Source organism: Elephas maximus, chromosome 4 (genome assembly GCF_024166365.1).
Source record: "Elephas maximus indicus isolate mEleMax1 chromosome 4, mEleMax1 primary haplotype, whole genome shotgun sequence".
In the NCBI taxonomy this organism is placed as follows: domain Eukaryota; kingdom Metazoa; phylum Chordata; class Mammalia; order Proboscidea; family Elephantidae; genus Elephas; species Elephas maximus.
In genome coordinates this window covers 124,894,275-124,920,605 of record NC_064822.1, presented here as the reverse complement: position 1 = coordinate 124,920,605, position 26,331 = coordinate 124,894,275, and the positions used below count along the sequence as shown (strand labels likewise).

The 26,331-nt window shown below is 43.5% G+C and overlaps 1 protein-coding gene across 1 annotated transcript in view; it reads right to left on the bottom strand.

Moving 5' to 3' along the window:
- Positions 1–2,514: 2,514 nt before the first annotated feature.
- Positions 2,515–26,331, bottom strand: part of RASSF3 (Ras association domain family member 3) — a 78,975-nt gene continuing 55,158 nt past the window's right edge. Inside the window, exons 2-5 of the mRNA XM_049883784.1 lie at positions 13,849–13,956; positions 10,921–11,158; positions 8,132–8,241; positions 2,515–5,276 (exon numbers count right to left, since the gene is read on the bottom strand). Of these exons, the coding sequence (XP_049739741.1) occupies positions 5,127–5,276; positions 8,132–8,241; positions 10,921–11,158; positions 13,849–13,956 (606 nt within the window). The 3' untranslated portion in view covers positions 2,515–5,126. The remainder of the gene's footprint in view (positions 5,277–8,131; positions 8,242–10,920; positions 11,159–13,848; positions 13,957–26,331) is intronic.

The following is a 26,331-nucleotide window of genomic DNA, read 5'->3' as shown; positions in this document are numbered from 1 at the left end:
GTTAGAAACACCAACTTTCCAGTATTACCAGCCAAGTACTTAACTGTCTGTGCCACCAGGGATCCTTAGCACTATATATACATTTGCTATTATACAATACTTTTTCCCTTCTTTCAAAAAAAAAAAAAAACCATAATTGGGATCATCTGACAGTGTCCCAAATGCAGATTTAAAAAATTTTTTTGTGTGCTTTAGGTGAAAGTTTACACCTCAAGTTAATTTCTCATACAAAATGTTATAAACATGTGACCCTAGATGCAATCCCTATAATGTGACAGCACACTCCCCCTTTTTCATCCTGGGTTTCCCATGTCCATTCAACCAGCTCCTATCACTTTCTGCCTTCTCATCCCACCTCTGGACAGGAGCTGCCCATTTAGTCTTGTATATCTACTTGAACTAAGAAGCACACTCTTCACAAGTAGTATTTTATGTTTTATATTCCAGTCTAATCTTTGTCTGAAGAGTTGGTTTTAGGAATGCTTTATTTCTGGATTAACCGAGAGTCTGGGGGCCATGTCTTGTAGGGTTCCTCTAGACTCAGTCAGACTATTAAGTCTGGTCTTTTTATGTGAATTTGAGTTCTGCAGCACACTTTTCTCCTGCTCCATCAGGGATTCTCTGTTGTGTTCCGTCAGGGCAGTCATTGGTAGCCAGGCACCATCTAGTTCTTCTGGTCTCAGGCTGATGGAGTCTCTGGTTTATATGGCCCTTTTGTCTCTTGGGCTAATATTTTCCTTGTGTCTTTGGTGTTCTTCATTCTCCTTTGCTCCAGGTGGGTTAGGTCCAATTGATGCATCTTAGATGGCCGCTTGCTAACTTTTAAGACCCCAGATGCCATTCACCAAAGATGCAGAACATTTTCTTAATAAACTTTCTTATGCCAGTTGACCCAGCTATCCCCCAAAACCATGTTCCCCAGAATAAAATTCTTAAAAACTGATTTTGCAACATGTTGTTGTTGTTGTTGTTAGGTGCCATCGAGTCGGTTCCAACCCACAGCAACCCTATGCACAACAGAACAAAACACTGCCTGGTCCTGAGCCATACTTACAATCGTTGTTAAGCTTGAGCTCATTGTTGCAGCCACTGTGTCAATCCACCTCGTTGAGGGTCTTCCTCTTTTCTGCTGACCCTGTACTCTGCCAAGCATGATGTCCTCCTCTAGGGACTGATCCCTCCTGACGACATGTCCAAAGTATGTAAGATGCAGTCTCGCCATCCTTGCTTCTAAGGAGCATTCTGGTTGCACTTCTTCCAAGGCAGATTGGTTCATTCTTCTGGCAGTCCATGGTATATTCAATATTCTTTGCCAATACCACAATTCAAAGGCATCAATTCTTCTTTGGTCTTCCTTATTCCCAGCAGTCTACTTCTGAAAAGTATTAGCCAGTGAAAACCTTCTGAATAGCAGCGGAACATTTTGCACCGTAAGAATAATTTATTTAAACAACAGTTAACAATTGGTGACTAATTGAAAAGCAGCCTAGGGCAGGGAGTTAAGTCCCTTACTGGATAAAAATTCTAAAACACTCATCCTGCACCTTGGGTAGTAACCCAGGCTGGACTCCCTAACTAGATTCTTCTGCATACATCAAAGAAAACAAACATCTATACAGAACCATAATTTTCTATCATAATACTTTCATCTATAAAGCAGTTATTGTGCTTGAAATGTGTTCCCCTCACTGACTGGTGCCAGCCTTGCTTCTATTTCACCAGTCCCTCTAGAGGGCAGTCTAGTAGTAAAAATGCTTACCTACAGTAGGTGTGGGTGCTAAGACCCGGGTACCTCAGCCTTAGGTAAATCTTCCTAGTCACCAGTGATGTTCACCAAACACTCACCATCCCATGTAAGTCAGTTACATGCACCAGAAAATACAGATATTCACTTCATGTTGAAAGTGGTCTGTTTGGAGGGTAGGAGGCCTCAAGGCAAGAACAGTGGTGGGGTAGAGGTGGAGGGAGATTTCTAAGGAACTGACAGTGTTCTAGTTTGGTAGCGGTCACAGGGGTGTTTGCTTTATAATTCTTTAAACTATTTTCATGTGTGTCCCTGGGTGGTGCAAATGGTTACTAGCTGAACGGCTGGCAATTCGAATGCACCCAGAGATGCCTCCGAAGATAAGCCTGGTAATCCGCTTCCAGAAGGTCACAGCCTTGAAAACCCTACTCTGCACACATGGGGTCACCATGACTCAGAATCAACTCAACGGCAACGAACAACAACAATTCCTGTGCTTTATACCCTTTAGAATGTATGATATATTTCACAATTAAAGCAACTGTTTCAAGTAGAATAGGAAAGTCCTGTATGGGCAGACACTAAGCTAGGGTTATTCCTCCCTAGTGCATAAGGCAGAGGAAAAATGACATTTAGGAAACAAATGCGGCCCACCCAAACCTACTGAGAGTCACGCTGTCCCCATGGATCTGCAAGCGCAGCTCATCCCCACTCCTGGGACCTCCTGTCATCCGGAATATATCATAAATAAAAACACCACACGCACCAGCTAACAACTGCAGTTTTTAATGAAAACAATTTGTCATTCCAGAAGCAACTTCAGGGGGAAAAAAATCTTCCCTATAAAAAATAAAATTAGACTCCTGAAAATTATAAATATTATAATTTTACTTCTGCAATTTCAAATGCTCCCCCACAATACCACACCTTCCTTTAACATCTCCTGTACCATCACACGGTGAAAACAGTATTCCAGCAAGGCTTACTTTCATGGAACATAAGAATTTGTAAAATGATTTTTTAACAATCTTTCTTTGGCCTTAGTGCCCTTTTTCTTCTTTGAAACATTAAAAAATGCTGCTGTGGTAACCAGTGTTTGGGAGAGAACACCAGTCTCTTGAAGAACCATGAACAGACAGAGTTTCAATACAGTAAATTTTCCAAATCAAAACTTGTAGTGCACATGACAAAAAGTGAGGTTCTGGATAATACAGATGAGGATGATGCCTGTTTAGACAATCTACTTCAAGTAAGGAAAAAAAAAAAATTCACACATACCCATCTGCTAGGACTTTAGATTTCTAACTGTGTCTTCATCTGAGAAACAAATGCTTCACAGAATATAAGCTTACAGTTGAACCAGGATGGGTAATTAAAAAGACCAGGTGGTTGATAACAGAACACGCAAACCCCAGCCTTAATCTGAATAGTAAAACCAGGATAAAAATCATGGAAGTAGTCCCTGAACAATAAAGGCAAAGTGTTTGATGACGGTGTCACTAAAACCTCATCAATGCACTAAAAAGTTACATGCAAAATTAAACAAGATGTGCCATACATATTTTATAGTTAGTTCTACTATTTTTTTTTTTTTAACTTTCCTTAAAAGCTTAGGAAGATATGATTGTCTCAGTAATTGTGTGGCACAGCACAGCCAACACTTAAATCTGCCTCCAACAAGATGGGTATTCTTTGAAAAGTCAGAAGAGCCACCGAGAGAGGAAGAGAAATGCAATCAAAGGCACAGTTCACTTAAGAGGCAAAGAACTAAAGCACCATGGAATTTCAAAAAGAATCCATTAGGTGTCACCAAAGTGTTAACAATTCCTTGGGAATTTATAAACCGAAAATACCTAGACTAAAAAGACTGTCAGGCCTCTGTGTAACAACAGCACAACTTGCCCATTGTTCTCAGATAATCACTGCATAAAATGAGGTTATTTCACCTGATTTAAGGAAGGCTTCTATTGCACAGGCCATTTCTTTGGTTGGTAGGAACATACACTTTTGTTAAAATAAATATTTCCGTTTAAAAAAAACAACAACCCTGTTACACAGTCAATTGGGTACATACTTTCCTCTTTCTTGCTGCCTCCTCCTGATAGTCAAGTAGTCCTTGAAACTGAGGATTTGGAAGTGGACTGGGTGTTTAATCACTATCTCTGTTCTACATAATATTCAACTTATAAAAGAAAGGGAGGAAGAATGGAAGTAAGGGAGAGGAAAGGAAGAGGGAAGGGAAGGGGATGAAAGGGGAAAATATACAAAGGGAAGGGAATGGAAGAAAGGAAGGGAAGGGAAAGGAAGAGCGGCTGTAACAACCATCTGCTGAGAGTCTTCTACCTGGTAAACCTCCTTAGCTGACAATCAAGAAAAACGGCTGCCCCATTCTTCCCCCAAACTCCGGCTGAACCTTGAAAACCACCTCTGAAAAAACTACAGCTTAACAGGAGTTATTAGCAGTCATTAGACCTTGGGAACTGCCCCCGCCCAGAGAAGCTATACCAATTAGACTTTCCACTCCACGCAGGCAGAATCAGGGGACACAAGGCCCTTCTCTGTCCAAGTTTGTAAGTCTCTTGTCAGCTCATGAGCCCCTCCTTGGCTTACTCCTCCCTTCTTTGACTAGGTTCCTACATTTTACCCACCGGGAAATCAAACCATCCTAAAATGGGCTTAACATCTCAAAACCAAATGCTTTTTAACTAGTTTACAAATACCCCTTCCTCCTCTACCACAAACTTATTACCCAACAGTCCTCCCCAGCCCTCAGCACTCTCCGCCTCAACTCATGCCTTCTTCCAAACTTGCTCTTTACTTTCTTTGTCCATCGCCCACAAAATCCTTCACAAACTCCTCATTGTTCCTGGCTTCCTGTGCCTTTCAATTCACATGCATAGTTTCCTTTGACATTTAAAAAAAAAAAAAAGGTAGTTTCAACATAAAACAAGTATTCAGATTCCTTGTTAAGCTTTCTAAAAATTATTTGCACATCCTTAAGCTTAACATCATCATCATATAATTAAAATACCTAAAAAGAAGAAAAATAAAAACAACCCAGAGTTCAGGCTTCAAAGCACTCTAGAATGCTGCCTGATGAGCACTACAGATTCACAGCTTGGCGAGAGGTAATATCGCAGTGCTGTGACATTACAAGCTTGCTGAGTCCCTTACACAGGATGCTTAAGGTGCAGGATGCTGTGTGACCTGGCTTGAAGAACTAAGTCTCGAGATTAGAAAAGGGGGAAGACCCTCGCATCACAGGGCAAGAAAATGGCCCTCGGAAAAAAGAGACACTTGCTGCTGTTTTGTACACAGGTGAGCACGTTCCACTCACTCCAAACAGCCCACGCCGTTCCTGAGTGGCAGCAAGCCCCTCACTTTAATCGGGTTTCCACACCTCACTGAGGGCTTCTTCAAGCTTGTGCCTGTAGGCTGTGTAACGCTTCTTCAGGTTCTGGAGCTGCTCATCTTCTTCCTTGTCCAAGATGCGCAAGAAATTCTGTAGTTCTGGAAGGCTGAAGGCTTCCCACTGTGAGGGAACGCAAAAGAGAAAAAACACCAGGTACTTAAGTCAGAGTCGTAACTTAGGGATGCTCCTTCGGCTCACAGCCCACCGCCTCAGAAGCAGTGGTTTACACGAGCCATGTTACCAGCTATATGGATCCCCTCCACTCCCACTCACAACTCAGCTCACTCCAGTCAGCCTTCAGCTCCCAACACTCTTCCAAAATGGCTGCCACTACGGCCAAAGACCTCCATGTCCCTAATGCCATTAACCACTTTCACTCTTTACCTGATTTGATCCCCAGAAGCATTAGGAACAAGCTGCCACTACCCCCATCTTAAAACATTCTCTTCCTTGTACTTGGAGTCACCATTGACACCACCTTCTTTCCCATGTCCCACAATCAATCTTCACTACAACCAGTTGCCATCCAGTCAGTTATGACTCATGGCTACCCTATGTGTGTCGGAGTAGAAATGTGCACCATAGGGTTTTCAGTGGCTGAATTTTCAGCCGCAGATCACCAGGATGTTCTTCCAAAGCACTTCTGGGTGGATACGAACCTGAACCTTCAACCTTTCGTTTAGCAGCTGAGCAGTTTGCACCACCCAGGGACACAGTCAATCTTATCACCTCCTAAACAGTTCTCCAACTTACTTTTCTTCTTCACTTCTACTGCCCCCTAGTGGTAGCCACCATCGTATTTCTCCTGGACCCCTGGGACAGCCTCTTACCCAGCCTCCTCACTCTAAGGACCTTCCCCATTTTATTCTTCGTACATGTTAAGTTCTCCAAAGAAAAGACATTATAAAATATCTTCCCCTCCACCCCCTGCAACTATCTTCCCCTCCTACCCCCTCAGTTTCAGTTAGCCTTAACACAATATATAAAAATCCAAACCCGCTGCCATCCAGTTGATTCCAACTCATAGTGACCCTATAGGACAGAGTAGAACTGCCCCCATAGAGTTTCCAAGGAACACCTGGTGGATCTGAACTGCCAATCTTTTGGTTAGCAGCTGTAGCACTTAACCACTATGCCACCAGGGTTTCTACACCATATACAAAGGTCCAATAAAGCAGCCTGGAACTTCATATACAATGTAAAGTTCAAAACTAAGTTAAGAGAATTCCTTCCCAGATCATGTAGCCACCTAAAATATATGCAATACTTAAAAGACCAATGTCGAGAAAAATAAAACTGTGAGAAGACTATACTAATGTGTCTGGTTTAAGCTTTCAGAGGAAAGGCTGCCGTATGCCAAACTGCAAAGCCAAGCTTGACTTCAGCACTGGCTGTCTCCCCAAAATAAATCGGAATTTTAAAAGTGTCAAAACATCAGAATCAAAAGAAACTTCAAAAACGTCTTCCTAAGATACAAAGAAAAGATTAGTCCAAAGGACTAATGGACCACATCTACCACGGCCTCCACCAGACGGAGTCCAATACAACTAGATGGTGCCCGGCTATCACCACTGAGTGCTCTGAGAAGGATCACGCTAGAGGGTCCCAGACAGAGCTGGAGAGAAATGTAGAACAAAATTCTTACTCATAAAAAAAGACCAGCCTTACTGGCCTGACAGAGACTAGAGAAATCCCGAGAGTATGGCCCCCATACACCCTTTTCAGCTCAGTAATGAAGTCACTCCTGGGGTTTACCCTTCAGCCAAAGATTGGACAGGCCCATGAGACAAAACGAGACTAAAGGAGCACACCAGCCCAGGGGCAAGGACTAGAAAGTAGGAGAGAACAGGAAAGCTGGTAATAGGGAACCCAAAGCTGAGCAGGGAGAGTGTTGACATGTTGTTAACCAATGTCATAAAACCATATGTGTACTAACTGTTAAATTAAAAACGAGTTTGTTCTGTAAACCTTCATCTAAAGTGCAATTAAAAAAAAAAAAATCTTCCTAAAACTGCTTAAGTTCTAATTTACACTTACATACAAATTTACTATTTACAAAGCAAATTTGCATACAGTTCACATTTGTGACTCTAAACCACCTTTTAGAGTCTTTAGTCTTACTGTACAGATTTTAAAACTGAGAACTAAGAGGTTGGAAGATTTACCCCCTAATCTAGCAAGAGGAATTGCAGAAAGAGTCCTGGTTACCTAACTTTTAACCTAGCAGCCCTATGCCCACTGCATTGAGAATTGTTCAACATGGGCAGTTCATACCATTTCCTGTTCCAGGCAGCAAACTGGTTGAGAGATTTGCTCAAGTGTCATTTAAAGTTCATAACTGATCTAGGACAGTCTAAAGTGCTTTTTCCTTCAGCCGAATTGGCCTAAATACAATCCTCCCTGGAGAGAAAACAGCAAATGATACCTATGCAAACATAATTTCTTAATCATTTGACTGGGTCGGGGGGTAAAAAAAAGATTGTAGAAAGTGTCTCTTTCCTGGTAAAGAGATTGAATTTCCTTTTATTTCCCTTTAGAACAAATTAACTTAGAGACTTTTTTAAGTAGCAAACATATGGAGGGTGTCAACTTTCAAAGTTCAGCTGGATTAGAGTAATTTGGAGGTGGATGGGGTGAAAATGACTCTTTCTCTTCGGTGGAGATCATTTGCAAACTTGACTGCTTCCCACCTATGGAAATTACAGACCAGGATGACACTGTAAAAGAATTATACTGTAGACTAACTGTAGGCTCATTTCTGACAATTCAAAAACACACAGAAAGCTTTCTTCTACTGGACTACTTCCCCACGATACATATAGACAGGCAGACAGACACTGACTCCCCCTAGCCCCCACCCTAAGTGAGTGGTGACATCACTAGAAAAAAAAAATTTTTTTTTTTTTTTTAGAGTAGAGCAATAAAATGGGGTCAGCTTTCTGTATATTTGAAGGCAATAATGAACCCTCACTCACCTCTCCAATTTCATGCTCACGAAGAACAAAACTAAGGGTATCTGTTCTGGGCCCGGCTACCAAACGCAAGTAGAGCGGATGTTCCCGGTCTGAGAGCTTGCAGGCGTAGACTGAATAAGAAAACAAGCAGAGTGTTAGAGAGTATCTGATCACTCCCTAAATCACCCCCCTTTACTACCCCTTCCTCCACATAACGGTGGTGGTGTGTCGCATCATGAGTCAACTCCGACTCCTAACGACCCCATGTGGCAGAACAGAACTGCCCCGTAGGGCTCTCTAGGTTGTAATCTTTATGGGACACGTAGCCATGGAGTCAATTCTGACTCATAACGCCCCCTGGTGGCCCAGTGGTAAAAACGCTGGGCTGCTAACCCCAAGGTCGGTGGTCCGAACTTACCAGCTGCTCTGCTGGAGAAGGATGTGGCAGTCTGCTTCTGCAAAGATTTACAGCCATAGAAACCCTAAAGGGCAGTTCTACTCCGTCCTATAAAGTCCCTATGAGTCAGATCCACTCCACGGCAGTAGGTTTGGGTTTTTAATCTTTACGGAACCAGATCGCTAGGTCCTTCCTCCCACTGGTGGATTTGAACTGCCAACCTTTCCATTGGCGGCAGAGCACTTAACCATTGTGCCACTAGGGCCCCTCAGATAAAGGTAACAATTCATATTATCCCAGCCTCTGAGTCGCCATCCTCCTCATCTTATTACCAGTAGCCCATGGTCGAATGAAATCTATACTTTTTCTTTTCTACCTACCTAATATTTTTTTTAATATAAACTGTGCTGTGATTAATAAAGTAGTTTTCAAGAATAATTTTAAATGGATATTTATATTTAAAGAAAAAAAAAACCCACCACTGTCGAGTTGATTCCAACTCATAGCAACCCTATAGGACACAGCAGAGCTGCCACATAGGGTTTCCAAGGATGTAAATCTTTAAGGAAGCAGACTGCCACATCTTTCTCCTGCACAGCCGATGGTTGAGTTCAAACCGACGACCTTTTAGTTGGGAGCCGAGTGCTTTAACCACTGTGCCACCAGGGCTCCTTTTAAATGGGTAGTAGTCCTATTCAAAATGGAGTCCCTGGGTGGTGCAAACAGTTAATACACTCGGCTGCTAGCTGAAAGTTTAAAGGTTCGAGTCTACCCAGAGGCACCTCAGAAGAAAGGCCTGGCAACCTACTTCCAAAAAAATTCAGCCACTGAAAACCTGATGGAGCCATTCTACTCTGACACACATGGGGTCATCATGACTTAAGAGTTGACTCGACAGGAACCAGCTTAGTCCCAAAATACACCTATAATTAGTTCTGCTCCTCCTTTTAGAAAGCAAAATAAGAAACAATTCTGTAGGTCCTTTAATGACAGTAAAAAGATACCATCGAAAAACATGAAGTCAGAGCTCTAGGAGCAAATCTCTCTACAGATTAATATTTAGAATTAGCATCCTCCCACTAAGCAATCAGAACACAAGCTCTGGTGGCTTCAAGCACAGCTATACACATCCCCTGCTATCCATACACATGTAGGGTACGGACCCTGCCTGTGGTATTGAAAGCTTTGCCAGCCACGAGGGTAATATTTCAACAAGATGCTCTTACTGTCAGACTGTGCAGCTGAAGTCCAAGTAAGCAGGCAAAGAAGCTGGCAAGATGAAAATGCTACCCGAGCCCACCTACATTATTTTGGTATTTCCAGATACAAACACATACACATCTCCAGCACAAGTTCATCTTAAATGTAGGTGCAGATTTCCCTGTAAATACAAACTTCCCCATGCAGCTAAGCCTGTAGCTTCTTGCGGATAGGAACCCTGGCTTCTTCATCTTTGTATTCTGGAATCAACTCCACGGCACCCAACAACACCTTATGGTATGTGTTCAATCAATGTTTGCCGGCTCTGCAACTTGCTGGGTTTCATTCCTGTGCAACCAGAGGACAGTCCTATCATGTCGAGGTTAGTATGTTTTCTTCAATAGCTGCTTTAGACTTTATCCAGAAAAGCCAGACAAGACTTAAATAGCTTACTTCTCACACATATACACCATTTTCAAATTGGCACTTAGGGAATAACTAAATCACTCTTGTGCACCATTGGTATCAATTTCTGCCTAACTGCTTGACCTGGAATATCTTATTCAGTATCATGCAGTAATTTAGTAGTCTCTTTCTATCCACTGAATCTAAGTGTTAAGTTCAGACAGACAGACCCCAGATCACAATGTTATTTGCCCACTTTAGGTGCCTCTGGGGGGCAGAGTGCCAAAACGTCCCGGTGTAATACCAAGCGAGACAAGCTGAGGAAAAAGAAGAACCCAGGGCTGTGCCATTTACAGCAGTTAAGTCTGAAATGTGCTGTAATACACCCGTGTCTCTCTCCCCATCCCCAAGGTCTCACAGAGCTCAAGGCTACCACACCACTGTGTTCAGACACAAATCAAATGTGGAATGTGCTATTGAAAACTTCAGACACAGAGGCATTCATTTTTTCTTTACCGAGCGTGAAAATCAAAGCTACCCCCATCCCCCCCCCCCCCCAAAAAAAACCCAAAGCCACCCCCATGTGCACATCACAAAGCCTTCCCTAAACACCCATCACACGTGGATACCCACAATCTCCCACTCAGGAAACATTAAGTGCAGGCCCCATCACAAAGGCCTACAGGATCTGTGCCCCAGGCTCTGACATAATTCACACAGACACACCCATAAGTCTTCCTCCTGCTAAAGAGGACAAAAGACAGAAACAAAAGCAGAGACCACGTTCATTTTAAGCATGGCCAAGTACCTTGATCTTCCCTGTGGCAACGCTTATAAAGTGCAAACTTGGCAGGGCTATCAGTCACGAGGAACTTTTTGAGCAGGGCCTCAATCACTTCCCCAACAGTGTTTGTGCTGCTGATATGAAGTGTATTCATACAGCCGTTGCTACTGGAAGCGAGTTTTCCAGAATTCTGAGAAGTCTGTGGAGGTCTGCAGAGTTCCATCTGTACTTTAATGAAGCCAGTGTAAATCCCATTTGAATTCTGAAGGGGGAAGAAAAGCACAGGCTTAGGTGGGTTGACAGTAGCATTTTAGGGAAAGGGAGTGTGTCTTAGTTTCCTAGTGCTGCTGTAACAGAAATACCACGAGTGGGTGGCTTCAACGAAATTTAACAGGAATTTGTTCTCTCACAAGTTTAGAAGGCTAAAAGTCTGAAATCTGGGCACCAGCTCTAGAGGAAGGCTCTCTGTCTGCTCTGGGCAAAACCTTTGTCTCTCAGCCTCTCTAGCCTCTGTGTTCCTAGGTTCCTTGGCAATCTCCATGTAGCATCTATCCTTCCCCCATTTGTGCTTCCTTGCTTCTCTCTGTATCTAATCTGCTGTTTTTATATTTCAAGTGATTAGGTTTAAGACATACCCTACACTGATACAGCCTCATTAACATAACAAAGATAACCCTACTCCCAAATGGGACTGCATCCACAGGTATAGGGGTCAGGGTTCCAACACATATTTTGGAGGGACACAATTCAATCCAGTACAGGGCTTATCAAGACAACAGGAAAGTGAAATAGTCTTTCCCTTGTCCTTTTCTTTTACAGCTTGGTGGCAGAACTTCATTGGCCATTTCCTCTGAAGCAATGACCTAACAGGGAGAATAACACACCCTAGCCAAATGCTTCCAGAGGCAAGGTCTGAAGGGCAATGTGGTGACTGAAGGCTCCTTCTGATGGTGTGGCCAATGAATTCTGCCCCCTGATCGCTCCTGCCTCCTCAGCTACACGTGAAAGGTCAGGGCTCAGTTGTGAGTGTCCAGCTCCCTGGGAACCAATGCTAGCCAAACCACAATGCTTACTGGGGCTTGGGGAGTATGCCTAGGCTAAAGGCTCAAAGGAAACATCATCCTCAACTAATAACTATTACACAAAAAAGGAAGGTCACAAGACTGAAATGCCTAAGTAAACAATGAGTTGACAATAAGAAAACAGGTTATAGGGAGAGTGCTGACACATTGTGGAGACCGCAACCAAGGTCATGAAACAATCTGCAAGAATCATTGACTGAAAAATTAATTTGCTATGTAAACTTTCACCTAAAGCCAATAAAAAATAAAGTTATTTTCAGTCCAAGTGGCTATTATGGTATGTACTAGATACAAATTCTGCTTACCCCGCTTTTACATGGCATTTATTCCCTATCACATGGGACACATAATGATGTATTTCAGGCATCTCAAGCAACATTTTTAAAACAAATTCTAGCTACCATGTGAACTACAGATATTATAAGCACTTGTCCTAATTTATGGTAGAACTACAATTTTGTGAATTGCCAAAAGTAGTAATAACTGGTCTTGTTTTCACTTTTTTTTTTTAATTCAGTATATTTAGAAAACAAAGATTGTAATGCTTTATTAAAACAAATCCTCAGGTGTTATAAATGACACAGTTCAAGTAAAATATTAAAAACCTTTTTGTGGTCCATTATTTTCTTTTCCTTAAGACCACTTATAATACTAATTCACTTGTTAATTCTTATAGAAAGTATGGTACAGTACTTCAAAGTTCTGTGTATGAAACCATGTGGAAACTTGTGTCTGTTTTAATCTCTATGGGGGGGGGGGAATATGGCAAGGGGAATTTTTCTCCTTTGATTAAAAATGTATCTGAAAAAAGAAGAAATATCACCGGTGGAATAATGAAGAATAATCTTGGAATTATCCGACCCCATCCCCATCCTTGGTGGAGTCCCCCTGGAAAAAGGAGAGAGATCCTTTACCACGGGGGCTTATATTTAAAAGCCCCTTTCCTAAGGGTCACAGAATTCAGTGGAGCCTGTTTTAAACGGGTCACCTTGTCCTTTGCTGAACTGTGTCAGTTCACAGACAACAGACTGAGCGGCAGGGGTCCGAGAGCCCTGGAAACTGGCACCAAGAGATGGCAGGCACCATGTGGAAGGTCACCAAGTGGGCGGGCGAGGCACAGGCTCAGCTCAGTTCAGGGTAACATGAATACTCTTATCTTTGTTGTTAGCTCTTGTTTCATTGTCCCTAAGTCCTGTCCTGTCCCTTTCTCCCTCCTACACCTTCACTCCTCACTGTGCTTCAGTGTGGTAGAATGATGTAGAAACCTGTAACAACAAATGGGTAGGAGGCTGAATATTACATGCCTCAGCTTGAAAATAAATTTAAAAAAAAAATTTTTTTTTTTTTTTTTTCAGCTTACACTGACAACCAGCTGAGAAAAATCCCAGCTCAGTTATACCGTAATCCATGGGCACAAAATCCTTTTCGTAACACTTTCAAATTTATTTACACATGCTAAAATCTGTCTGAGGTCTTGTTAAAATCTGAGTTACTATATGTACACATATGTGCATACATTATGTACGAATGTGTGTATACCTATGTGCATGCTAAATAAGCACTGGTTACATTCAATGTTAAAAATCTTTGGGGGGGGAATCTCAATTTTTTTTCTAAATCAATTTTTAAGAAGTGTTTCCCTTTTTTAAAGCCAACCCAGCAAATGATTTTGAGAATAAGGTATTTCTAAATACAGATTTAATTTGAAAGATGCAGAAACATTCCATTTTCCTGTTTGGCATACCATGACCATTAAACCTCTGTAAATGTTATTTAGAGATTTAAAAATTATTAAGCTGTCATACCAGCAACTTACATTTGTCTTTTAACAAGTGTCAACCTAAACAGCAATGTTTTTTTGAGCGCTTACCAAGGTCATCTTCAATTTGTCTGTGACTGCTAAATTGTATTTATGAACCTTCTCTTTGATTTCCTCTTTGCTGAGGTAATTGTGGGTTTCCTTCTCTTTCTCCACATCCTAGAAGAAAAACAAGTCATGCCACACATGAGCAATCACAGAAAAAAAAAAAATGCAGATAAACCAAGGTTCTTTTTACATTTCACACAAGAACCACCCTGGTGGTGTATTTTACGTCGAAGCACACATACAGACACACACTCTCCTCTCCTTCCAACTCTCCAAGCTCACCCACAAATTATGGTTCATTTTCTTTTGGGATTACAGTCTTCCTGGGGAATATATCAAATAAAATTAATATGTCAGCAACTAAAAGCAACACTTCATTAAATATCATTTTGAAAAATTGTCTTGCTTAATTTCCCTTCTGCAAAAACATCATTCCCTCAGAATACCTGCTCAGGTAGCCATTTCTGTTTTAAACAATATTTAGATATATACCAAAGGCTTTCTCTATTAACTTGATGGTCTTTTAGCTTTACAATATTTATCAGCAAAAAGTATGGTTAAAAAAAAACCATTGCTGTCGAGTCAATTCCGACTCATGGTGATCCCATGTGTATCAGAGTAGAACTGCACTCCATAGGGTTTTCAATGGCTGTAATCTTAAGAATGGGTTCCCCGAGTGGTGCAAATGATTAAGCACTCAACTACCAACCAAAAGTTGGTGGTTCAAACCCACTCAGAGGCTCCTCAAAAGACAAGTCTGGTGATCGGCTTCTGAAAGGTCACAACCGTGAAAACTCTGTGGAGCAGTTCTTCTCTGCATACATGGAGTCACCACCAGTCAGAACTGACTCTAACAACAACAATCTTATGGAAGTAGATCACCAGGCCTTTCTTCCACGGTACAGCTGAGTGGATTCAAACCACCAACCTTTTGGTTACTAACCAAGTGCAAACTATATGAACCACCCAGGGACCTTAGAAGTATGGTACAAAAACAAGCCAAACCCATTGCTCTTGAGTCAATTCTGACTCATAGCAACCCCATTGTATGGTAGTTAATAAATATTAATTGGAACTATTATTGAGCCATCAAACTACCAGGAGGTAGGAGGTAATTTATCTTCCAAACAAACCTCTTTGTGAAAACCCAAGTACTCAGACCTCCCCGCCTCCCGCCTCCCGCCTCCACACACGTATATCCCGGGCAGTCTGGGTGGAGAGTCAAGAAGGTATTTGCTAAATGCTCTTCTTATCACTGTGAAGAATTCACTAATGATCTATTATCTAGAGCTCACCCTGTCCATAACATGCTATGGCCAATACGGGATCACCACCAGCCAAACTGGCATGTTTTGTGACCCTGACAAAGCCAAGTATACCAGGCATCTGCCCTGTATCGAGTTTAATTCTCCCAACAACCTAAACAAATAGGTATTATTACTCCCAGTTTCCAGATGAAGAGATCAAGTTCTAAGTAAATTAACCTGCCAAAAGAAACTTAACTGTTAAGTGGAAGTTAATGGAACTTAGGGGCACTCTGATCCCAAAGCCCACCAACCCTAACTAGCTGAGACCTCTAAGTACTGCCACACAGGACCTCCCATTTACCCTCCCCCAAAATCAGCATCCCCACTTTACAGGTAAGAACTCTGAGCCTTACAGGAGTCAAATGTCTTCTCCAAGGGCAACACAACTAGTTAAAGCGCCAAACTCCATTTTAATCCAGGTCCTCTGTGTTCTTTCCACTAAATCAGTCAGGCCCCCAAAGTTCTGGGTGTGACTGTTTTGAAAACTTAGATAAAGAAAGGCTGTATAATCAGATTCAAACCTCAGAAGCAACTCAGAAAAGAAGAGGAAGAGTCCCAAATATCTTCAAGACCAAGAGAGGAAGAGCAATTAAAATGTGATGATTTATGTCCTCCTGCCCCCAATAAAACCTTGCTGTGTTCCTCTTCCAGCCATCTCATCTTGCCACCCTCACACCTGGTTATCATTCAAGCAAGGATTTGCTCCCACTGCTCACCGGGCTGGTGTGACAAATACACACGGAGTGGCTACAACAGAACTTGCAAGAACACCTTATAGAGTATAAAACAGTTCTTGATCTTCCAAGTCTCAAGTACATTGCTTTTAGACCCTGAAAAGGGTGTGCTGATTATAAGTTATCTCAGTAACTTTTCACTCCACTGTCCTGGTGAAGTCTGACAGGTCAATTGATAAAGTAATCCTGGAGAGATATCAGGGAGCTCTAGTGCACAGGGGCTAAGCCCTCTCTTGGCTGCTAACTAAAAGGTCAGTTGTTCGAATCCATCAGCCACTCCACAGGGGAAAGATGTGGCAGTCTGTTTCCATAAAGATTACAGCCTTGGAAACCCTATGGGGCAGCTCTACTCTGTCGTATAGGGTCGCTGTGAGTCAGAATCCACTGGACAGCAGTGGGTTTGGTTTGTTTGGAGCGGTATCAGCACAAGACAGTATGTTCATTCCCTAGCTTCAGGGCAGGCCTCAGAGTCCTTGGGAGCATTCTATCTGCCAGTGCAAAACCCCAGAGAATCTTAGATTTGGTGTCACTGGTTAAAGAACGAAAGAAAAGGCTGTGGATTAAAATAACTTGTCAGAAGCTTCAATGACTATTTTCAAAGAAACTTAAAACATACACTACCTCTCTCTGCTTGCCCTGCTCTGTCTAATCCACAATTAGCTAGCTAGCAGCCATAACAAAAGAAGAAAACAAGGTCGTCTTTGTTTCTACACTCATTTTTAAGTACTAACTGTCCAAAGCCTATTAAAGCATATACTAAAACATCCACAATAAGAAACTCAGGATTTCACAGATGTGGGAGGAGAAGGTGGCAAGGCAAAAGCACTTGAAAGAATTATCATTCCAGCAAGACCTGGGCTCTAGTCTATCACTGTTAGCCCATGCCCTGGGGCTTATAACCTTTCCACATTTTCTGCCACATGAAGGGACTAAGGAAGATCATCTGTAAGGTGCTTCCTGGTCCAATAGGATCTGATTGCAAAGATCTGAGGCTGCTTTCACTGTTGTGACCGATGGGGCAAGACCGTTCTATTTGGGGAATCAAAGAAACCAAAGGCTCATCATTAAACACCCATAAAATGACTGGTTGCATGTGTACAATAAACCAATTGTCACAGAGCTGATTTCATAGCAGCCCTATACAGGACAGAGGAGAACTGCCCCATAGAGTTTCCAAGGAGCGCCTGGTGGATTCCATCTGTTGACGTTTTGGTTAGCAGACGTAGCTCTTAACCACACCACCACCAGGGTTTCCATGTATATCATAGCATATATATATATTCTAGTGGGTTATACAGCCAACCAGTTTGTTATACTGTGGTGGCTTGCATGTTGCTATGACATTGGAAGCTATGCCACCAGTATTTCAAATGCCAGCAGGGTAACCCGTGGTGGACAGGTTTCAGCAGAGCTCCCAGACTAGGAAGAAAGGCCTGGAAATCTACTTTCAAAAATTAGCCAATGAAAACCTTATAGATCACACAACAGAACACCGTCCAACTTGCTTGCTTTGGACACACCATCGTAAGGGAAGGAGAGGGCCAACAAAGGTAAAGGAGACCCTGGGTGAGATGGATGGGCACAACAGCCACAATGAGGGACTCGAACATGGCAGCAATCCTGAGAATGCAGGACCAGACATTTTGTTCTGTTGACATACGTCACCATGAGTCTACCTATCAGACTTAACACCATCCTTACGCTCCCTCACATCAGCAGGCCAAAGGCAACAGTCCCAGAGGCTTTGGGGAAAAATCAAAAAAGCAAGCTGGTCTAGAAGGAGAAATCTTCCCCAGATCACTCACATGTTAAGTCACTGAGAAATGGCACAGTGGTTAAGAGCTCGGCTGCTATCCAAAAGGTCGGCAGTTCAAATTCACCACCTGCTCCTTGGAAGCCCTATGGGGCAATTCTACTCTGTCCTATAGGGTCACTATGAGTCAGAATCAACTTGATAGCAACAGGGTTTCTCAGATTAAAAACCAAGGAAACTGCAGGGAGCAATAACAGAAAAGAGATAGAGCCAAGAATCTACAAAAATCCCTTCCAGGCTAAACATCTCCTTATTAAAAATCAAATGAGAAATAAATTCCAGAGATCAGTTAAAACCTAAAGGGCTATGATCCTGTATTTTTTTAAGTCAACTAATTAGCAATCATACACCAAGGCCACAGACCATGGCCTGGTCATTCAACAAATATTTGCCAAGTTTCTGCTGCATGCCAGGCACTTGCCCAAGCCTGGGATATGAGACTTAACAAGGCAGACATTTCCCCACCCTCCTGGTGCTTACAGTCTAGCATAGGTTGAGTATGAGAGAAGAATGACGGAGAAAAAAAGAGAACGCTTCAAAAATGATAACTAATGCAAAAGGACAAATATTGTATAAGACCACTATTATAAGAAATAGTTTAAACTAAGAAGAAAACATTCTTTTGTGGTTACGAGAGGGGGGAGGGAGGGAGGGAGGGAGGGAGGGAGGGAGGGTGGGAGAGGGGCATTCACTAATTAGATAGTAGCTAAGAACTACTTTAGGTGAAGGGAAAGATAGCACACAATACAGGGAGGTCAGCACAATTGGACTAAACCAAAAGCAAAGAAGTTTCCTGGATAAACTGAATGCTTTGAAGGCCAGCGTAGCAGGGGCAGGGGTCTGGGGACCATGGTTTCAGGGGACATTTAAATCAATTGGCATATTAAACTCTATTAAGAAAACATTCTGCATCCCACTTTGAAGAGTAGCGTCTGGGGTCTTAAACGCTAGCAAGCAGCCATCTAAGATGCATCAATTGGTCTCAATCCACCTGGATCAAAGGAGAATGAAGAACACCAAGGATGCAAGGTGACTACAAGCCCAAGAGACAGAAAGGGCCACGTAAACCAGAGACTACATCGGCCTAAGACCAGAAGAACTAGATGGTGCCCGGCCACAACCGATGACTGCCCTGACAGGGAACACAACTGAGAAACCCTGAGGGAGCAGGAGAGCAGTGGGATGGCCCCAAATTCTCATAAAAAGACCAAACTTAATGGTCTGACTGAGACTAGAAGGACCCCGGTGGTCATGGCCCCCAGCCCTTCTGTTGGCCCAGGACAGGAACTATTCCCAAAGCCAACTCTGCAGACAGGGATTGGACTGGACAATGGGTTGGAGAGGGATGCTGGTGAGGAGTGAGCTTCTTGGACACTGAGACTATGTTGCCTGGAGGGGAGATGAGAGGGTGGAGGGGGTTAGGAGCTGGCGAAATGGACACAAAAAGAGAAGAGTGCAGGGAGAGAGCAGGCTGTCTCATTAGGGGGAGGGAGAGTAACTGGGAGTGTGTAGCAAGGTATATATGGGTTTTTGTGTGAGAGACTGACTTGATTTGTAAACTTTCACTTAAAGCACAATAAAAATTATTTTTTAAAAAATGAAAAAAATAACTAAGCACCGTTTCTCTCAGTGAGGGGTCTGGCAGCAGGGTGAGAAGGCACAGACGTCACAAGGCAGGCCCTAAGGCAGAGAACACTGGTTTCGTATTGTGTCAGGGCTGGATAGAGACGTTTTGTTTGGAAAATTTCCAAGTTGGTTAGCCCTGTAAGAAAGACCATCCCCTTTTCTCTCACATAGGGAAGAATCCTCCGGCCCTTCCTCAAAATACACTGAATAATAATGGAAACTATTTGTTGTTAGATAATGTGGAGTCAGGCCCCCAACTCATGGTGATCCCATGATATACAACTGAATGAAATGGTGCCCAGTTCTGCACCAACCCCATGACTGGTTGCAGATCAGACCATTATGATTCATAGGGTTTTCACTGGCTGGTTTTCAGAAGGAGATCACCAGGCCTTTCTTCTTAGTCTGGAAGCTCCACTGAAACCTGTTCACATCATAGCAAGACACAAGCCTCCAATGACAGCAGCAGCTGTGCATAGGTGCAAAGCCAGGAATCGAACCCACATCTCCCACACTGAAGGTGAGAATTCTATCACTGAACCACCACTCTCCTCACACGGGAACTATAGCTTTTGGGAACATAGCTGTATTAACTGAAGGAGGGAGAGAATAGGACACAGAACGGGAACAGCAGAGACAACAGGTGGAAAGGGTGAAAAGCAAAGAGAGGTTTAAAACAAAACAGTGTGGTGATTGTGGAAAAGATAAAACATATAAACATGAATCTTTAATTGCGATGGTGAGAGAGGAAATGGCATGGGGTGCGGCAGCCCGTGAATAATACATGGGGTATTGTTCTTGGCAGATGGTAAGGGTGTGATGCTGCACCTCAAAGTGTCTGTTTGGTGCGCTACTGTACAAGTCATCTTTTTATAAGTCACTTTCATTTTATATTCCCCACACCCTCAAACTTCTCAGAGGGAGAGTTCTTTCCAGCACAATTATAAACCCTGGACTCTTTCTCCTATATTCACCCAGCAAGCCCTCTGAGAGTTGCTCTTGGGTTAGCTGCAGTTCCTGGGTGGGGTCATATCACAGTTTTTTTTGTGTGTGTTTTTAGTCTTTTCTCATAGGGACACGCCCTGCCTCACAGAGATACAGGAGTCCTTATGTAGTGTGGTCCAGATTGTGCTGAAGGAGCATGGACCAATCCGATACAAACCAGACTTTCCAAGAAAATACCCATACCAATCTGGGTAAAGGGAGCCCTGGTGGCACAATGGTTAAGTGTTCGGCTGCTAACCCGAAGGTCAGTGGCTCGAACCCACCAGCCACTCCTTGGGAGAAAAGACCTGACAATCTGCTCCTGTGAAGACTACAGCGTAGGAAACCCTGTGGGGCAGTTCTACTCTGTCCTATAGGGTCACCATGAATTGGAATAGACTCTACAGCACATAACAACAATCTGGGTAAAGGGTCAGAGAAGTTTTTGGACTATTCCTGCAACTTTTCAGTAATTTGGCAATTATATCCAAATAAAAAATTAAAAGACAAAACCAAACAACTAAAAATAAAGCAATTATTGGAAAGAGGGAGAAGAAGAGTTTACCCGTAGACCCTCTCCTCTATGTTAGCCTAGTGGAGACACGTGGGCTATGGTATGGACACACTGTGAGGTCTGAATCACAGCTCTGACACTTTATAGCTATGTGACCAGAGGCAAGCTATTTAACCTGAGCCTCAGTTTTCTCACCTCTGTAAAATGTGCAAAGCAATACCTACTTTATAGGACTGTTATAAAAATATAATACAACCCATTACTCAACAACTATTTATTGAGAGCCTACTGGTGCTAGGCTCTATGCCAAGTTCTTAAAGCTAGGAGACACTATTGTAGTCCCTGCCTTCCTACCTTTTATTGGCTGATAGTCTAGTTAATCTTTACTCCCCATTCCACCTCCCCCTTTTTTTTTGTCTCACAGACCTCCTTAAGAAATAAAACTATGTACCCTTTTTCCAAAAAAATAATGCACATAGCATAGGTAAAATATATGCACAGTGCCTGACACCAGGGGTATGATACAGACACTGAGTAAATGGTGTCATCGCCCTCTTTTCTCTGGGAGGAATCCCACAACTCTCATGCAAAGCTCCTTTGACACCTGGCCAGGATTGGGGTCCAGCCTGTGTTGGTGAGGGGTAAACTGACCAGGCCAACAGGTACTTTCTCCAAGTGAGGCTAGATTCCATGAATGTACCTTTTTTTTTTTTTTACCTCATCTCTAGCTCTGGAAACAGGCTGGGGTACCCAGTACAATACACGGAGAACAGGTCCCAGCCTTGTACTGCATACAGAATACAGCATCAGCACCTTGGTACCTAAGATCACACATTCCTTAGAGCAGTGGGTCCCTGCGCAAGCGGAATTCAGGGACAGCGTGAGGTCAATCAGTTCCAGGCACTGACTCCTTTAGATGTTTCCAGGTTCTGTTCCAGCAAAGACATCAAACACCGTGGACCTGCCTGAAACAGAAAGACCTTCTCTGGGGAAATCTTTCAATCACTATCAGGGAGAGGTCTGTTAGTAAACCAGAGCAGGTCTGCACTCAAGCATGGTATTAAGTAAGCCAGAGATTTCTAGAAGCTAGAAAAGCAGCAGTATGGGGGCTCCAAAGAAATTTTCAACAGATTAAATTAGGTGATCCTAAACCCTGGTGGCACAGTGGTTAAGTGCTACAGCTGCTAACCAAAAGGTCAGCAGTTCGAATCCACCAGGCGCTCCCTGGAAATTCTCATGGAGCAGTTCTACTCTGTCTTATAGGGTCGCTATGAGTCAGAATCGACTTGCCAGCAACGGGTTTGGTTTGGTTTTGGTCACATAAAGTTAATCCGGCATAGCCCTATGGGGGTCTTAGATCTAGGCTGCTCAACCTAACAAATGTGTATGAGATGAGCCGCTGGGGACAGCCATGTGTTTACACTGAACATCTGTCTACATTCTTCACATTCAGTACCATAGCCTCTTACGATATTAAAGTAGGCCCAGAGAGTTTTTTCAGATAAGGAACTTAGACCAGTGCTGCCCAGTAGCATTTTCCCACTAATGGAGATGTTATATACCTGTGTACATACAGTCTAGATTTGCACTGCCCAACGTAGTAGCCACTTGGAACGAGGAACTGAACTTTTTTATTTAATTTTAAATAATTTAAACATAAATAGCCACATACGGCTAATGGTTCTGTATCGGACAGTGAGAACCTAGACTGTAATATTGTTGTTAACTCCTGCCAAGTAGGCCCCCAACTCACGGCAACCCCACGCACAACAGAACAAAACGCTGCCCAGTCCTGCACCATGCCCGTGATGGATTACAAATGGGACCGTGTGAGCCATAGGGTTTTCACTGGATGATTTTCAGAAGCAGACCACCAGGCCTTTGTTCCTAGTCTGTCGGCTCTGCTGAAACCTACTCGGCATCAGAGCAACACACAAGCCTCCAGTAACAGATGGGTGGTGGCTGTACATGAGATGTACTGGCCAGGGATCAAACCCAGGTCTCCCAGATGCAAGGCAAGAATTCTACCACCGAACCACCAATGCTTCAGACCATACTTTATAGAGGTGTACATGTAGTGAGGCAGGAAAAAGCTCACAGGAAAACAATTGTTAAAGTATAAAGACAACTGTTCTAAAGCAAACAAAATTAATTCTATAAGAATGAGAACTGTTGTTCCTGAGCGTCTCTCTGGGGCTGTGGATGCTGCTGTTCTGGACCTTAATGTACAGCATGCTACTTGCTGCCCTGTTCTCACAGCCCTGTGCTGACAAGCTGCCGGGTGGCATGTCTAGGGACTCAGTGCTTATCTTGGTGTGCAGCCCTGGCATGCTGATTCATCCTGGCCTGGCCACTTTAGGCTTGGGATTTTTTCCCCTGCAAATGGGGAGATATTTTTAAATGGCAGGATATAGAGCTGAGGCTTTATTTTCATTTATGTGAGAGTTATGGGGCTCATCTTGCCCAAATTTGGCTTGCAGCATCTCTTCTAATGCAGCCATGTAAAGTGACCACTCTGTTCATGCTTCCAATGGCGAAGGAAGAGAAGGGAGGGATGTAACAGCCCCTTCATCGTCCATTATCAGCAGATGCATCATTAGGGCAGGAAAAGTGAGGAGCAGATGGAGGGGACAAGGGCAAGGGCAAGGGCAATGCACACAGCACTGTTGAACAGCAAGAGTGTTCTGTGCAACACTGATCCTCCATGATGTTCTGTGGACAGAAAGGTGTTGTTCCTCCTCTTCCTCTCCCAACTACCCTTAGTGATTCCCAATGCTCCTTAGAATACTAAAGGCTCTGAGAAGTCCTGCAGTTTAGAAACCTGTATAAGCAGAGCAAGGGAGCCTCAAGAAAACAGATTTCTAATGTAATGAATGTGCCTTCATTATGAGCAAATGGATATCTCTTTTCTCTTACACTAGGGAATATTAGTGAGTGGATTCTGTATTCATTAGGGGATTAGCATACCCAAATCACACCTGTTGAACTTCACAATTTTTAAAACCACCTCTGTATCCCCAAGGCTACCTGTTAAGTGGTAACAGGAACAGCACAGGGGAGACTAGGCGGGTATTTTAGATGACTTCTAAAAAATGGAAGGCTGGAGACTGGAGCCCACCCAGAGGTGCCTCAGAAGAAAGACCCGGTGATCTAGTTCCCAAAAGCCAGCCACTGAAAACCCTACAGAATATAGTCCTCCTCTGACATACATGCGGTCGCTCTGAGTTAGAATCGACTAGACAGCAACCGGTACTGGTCTAAAAAAAACAGACTTCAGAAATAGAACTAAGCAGCAGCCTTGTAAGGATGGAATACTGCACTAGCCTTCTCTAAAACATACTTGTAAGAAAGAAAAAGATAGGGAGATCAAAGTATACTGTCTTTTGCCTTTATACTCTCCGAACCTTTAACCTTACCCCCCACCACCGCACCACCCTACCCATCAGCCCATGCTTCACTCTCCCCTGGGAACACCAAGTTCATCCCCCCACCCTGCTGCTCACCTCGGCCCCTTCAGTTAGAACATTCCAGCCCCCTTCTAAGAATCCAATCTGCCCTGCGTATTCTCGGCCACTTCACGCAGGAGGCCGTCCTAACCACAACACCCCTCACCTGCCGCCCCACCCTCGGAGCCACGGCTATGGTTTGCCGTTTCCTGTGTTTACGTTTGCCTCTCAACTACCTACAATGTTTTTAAATCTTTCACGGGACTCTGTGCTGAAACTAGCAGGGGCTGGGCATGAGAGGGGCTCCATTCCTATGCCGGCGATTCTGACGCTGGTCCTAGAGCCCACTGCCACAAGCAGCATTCGTAATCCGTCCTCTTTTGCACATCTTATCAATCTGCTTCTGCTTGAGGCTTTTTGCTTACTTTTCAAAACAGAATGAGTTTGCAGAGACATACAAAAGGCCTTTATACTACCAGATAGAACGTTTTACACGCTTCTGTTATCCATCTGCATCATCAAAGAACCACTGTGCTTCAAAGCATGCCCCTTAAATACCCTCACACACCCAGGGGCAATGAAAGCGGGCACAGGCCCAGCATGTTAATAAGATTAATTGCAGTTGTGATACACATTAAAAGGGTTGCATCTGGGCCTTCCATGACCTCACTTTTTAAACCCCCTGGTTACCAGTCCGCCATACCCTATATGGTTGTACTTTTAAAAATGGGTCGCGTGCCAATAGTCAAACAGCCACTCATTTGTTTGGAGCCAGAAAACACACTTGGAGGTGGACCAGCCTCCCCGCAGTGCCCCGCCTGAGGTCCCAACCCTGGGGTGTACCATATTACACTGGGACTTAGAAATCTGTTTGACATGTTTTCAAAGGGGGCCAATTAAGATGCTGTTCATTTCTGAAAGGTGATACACTTCACAACTGGTTTAACTCTCTTCAGATTCTAGGTGAGCTGGGTAACAAAGAAAGATTATTAGAGACCTCAGAGCAGTTCACACCCAAATCCAGCTCACCTGCTTCAATAACTAGAAAAAGAACATGACCACAGGTGAGTCAGCACTCTTGCCACAGCCCTGCAGGCTGAGGTCTTGGAATGGAAGCAGCAGCTGATTCTTTGGTTTTCAAAGGAATGCATGTACTGAAGTTTCCCCGATTGTTAACGAGCCTCTTGGCCCCTTCTAATATTCTGTACCATCTACAAAACCAGTTGCCCTCCAGTCGGTTCCAACTCAAGGCAACCCCACGTGTGTCAGAGTAGAACTGTGATCCCTAGGGTTTTGAACAGCTGATTTTTCAGAAGTAGTTCGCCAGGCCTTTCTTCCAAGGTGCCTCTGGGTGGACTCGAAACCTCCAACTTTTCAGTTAGCAGCCGAGTGCATTAATTGTTTGTACTACCCAGGATTCTATCTACGGTGCTACTCTAATCAAGGACCTACAAATTAAGTCACTGGGTATTAGAAAAATTCACCGGAAAAAAAATCAATATAAGAAATGACTACAAAGCCAGGAGGGAAGCAAGACTGGCACCAGGATACAGAGTGGTGACACAAAATGACTCCAATTCCAGACCAAAACACCTCACTGATCAAGGTGCTAGGATCACCCAGCAGCTTTCTGCTAACAGCAATCAGAATTGTAACTTTGGAGCCACAAGTCCACTACTTAGGGTTTTAAAAAAAAAAACCAGCGCCGTCGTCGATAGCTCTTACTAAGGTCACAGTCATGAAACCTTTGAACTTTGGCGACAGGGGAGGTTCCAGAGAAAGGAACTGAGCAGGCTCATTTGGAGGAGGGCCAGACAGGAAGCACGCAGGAATGCTGCAGCAACCAAGGGAGGCAGGTGGAGCCCATCTGGGAGACTCAGCAGCCTCCGGGCCAGCCACTCCAGCTCCACTAACAGCAAGGGCAGGAATCTGAAAATCAAGGGCAGAGGCTTGCAAACAAGCTTTGCCAACTGAAACCTAATTTGATCAGAGAACAGAAAGTCTCAAGAAAACCAGAAATTGCTGAAGGCACCCTGTAGACCAGAAAAATCATCCTAAGCAA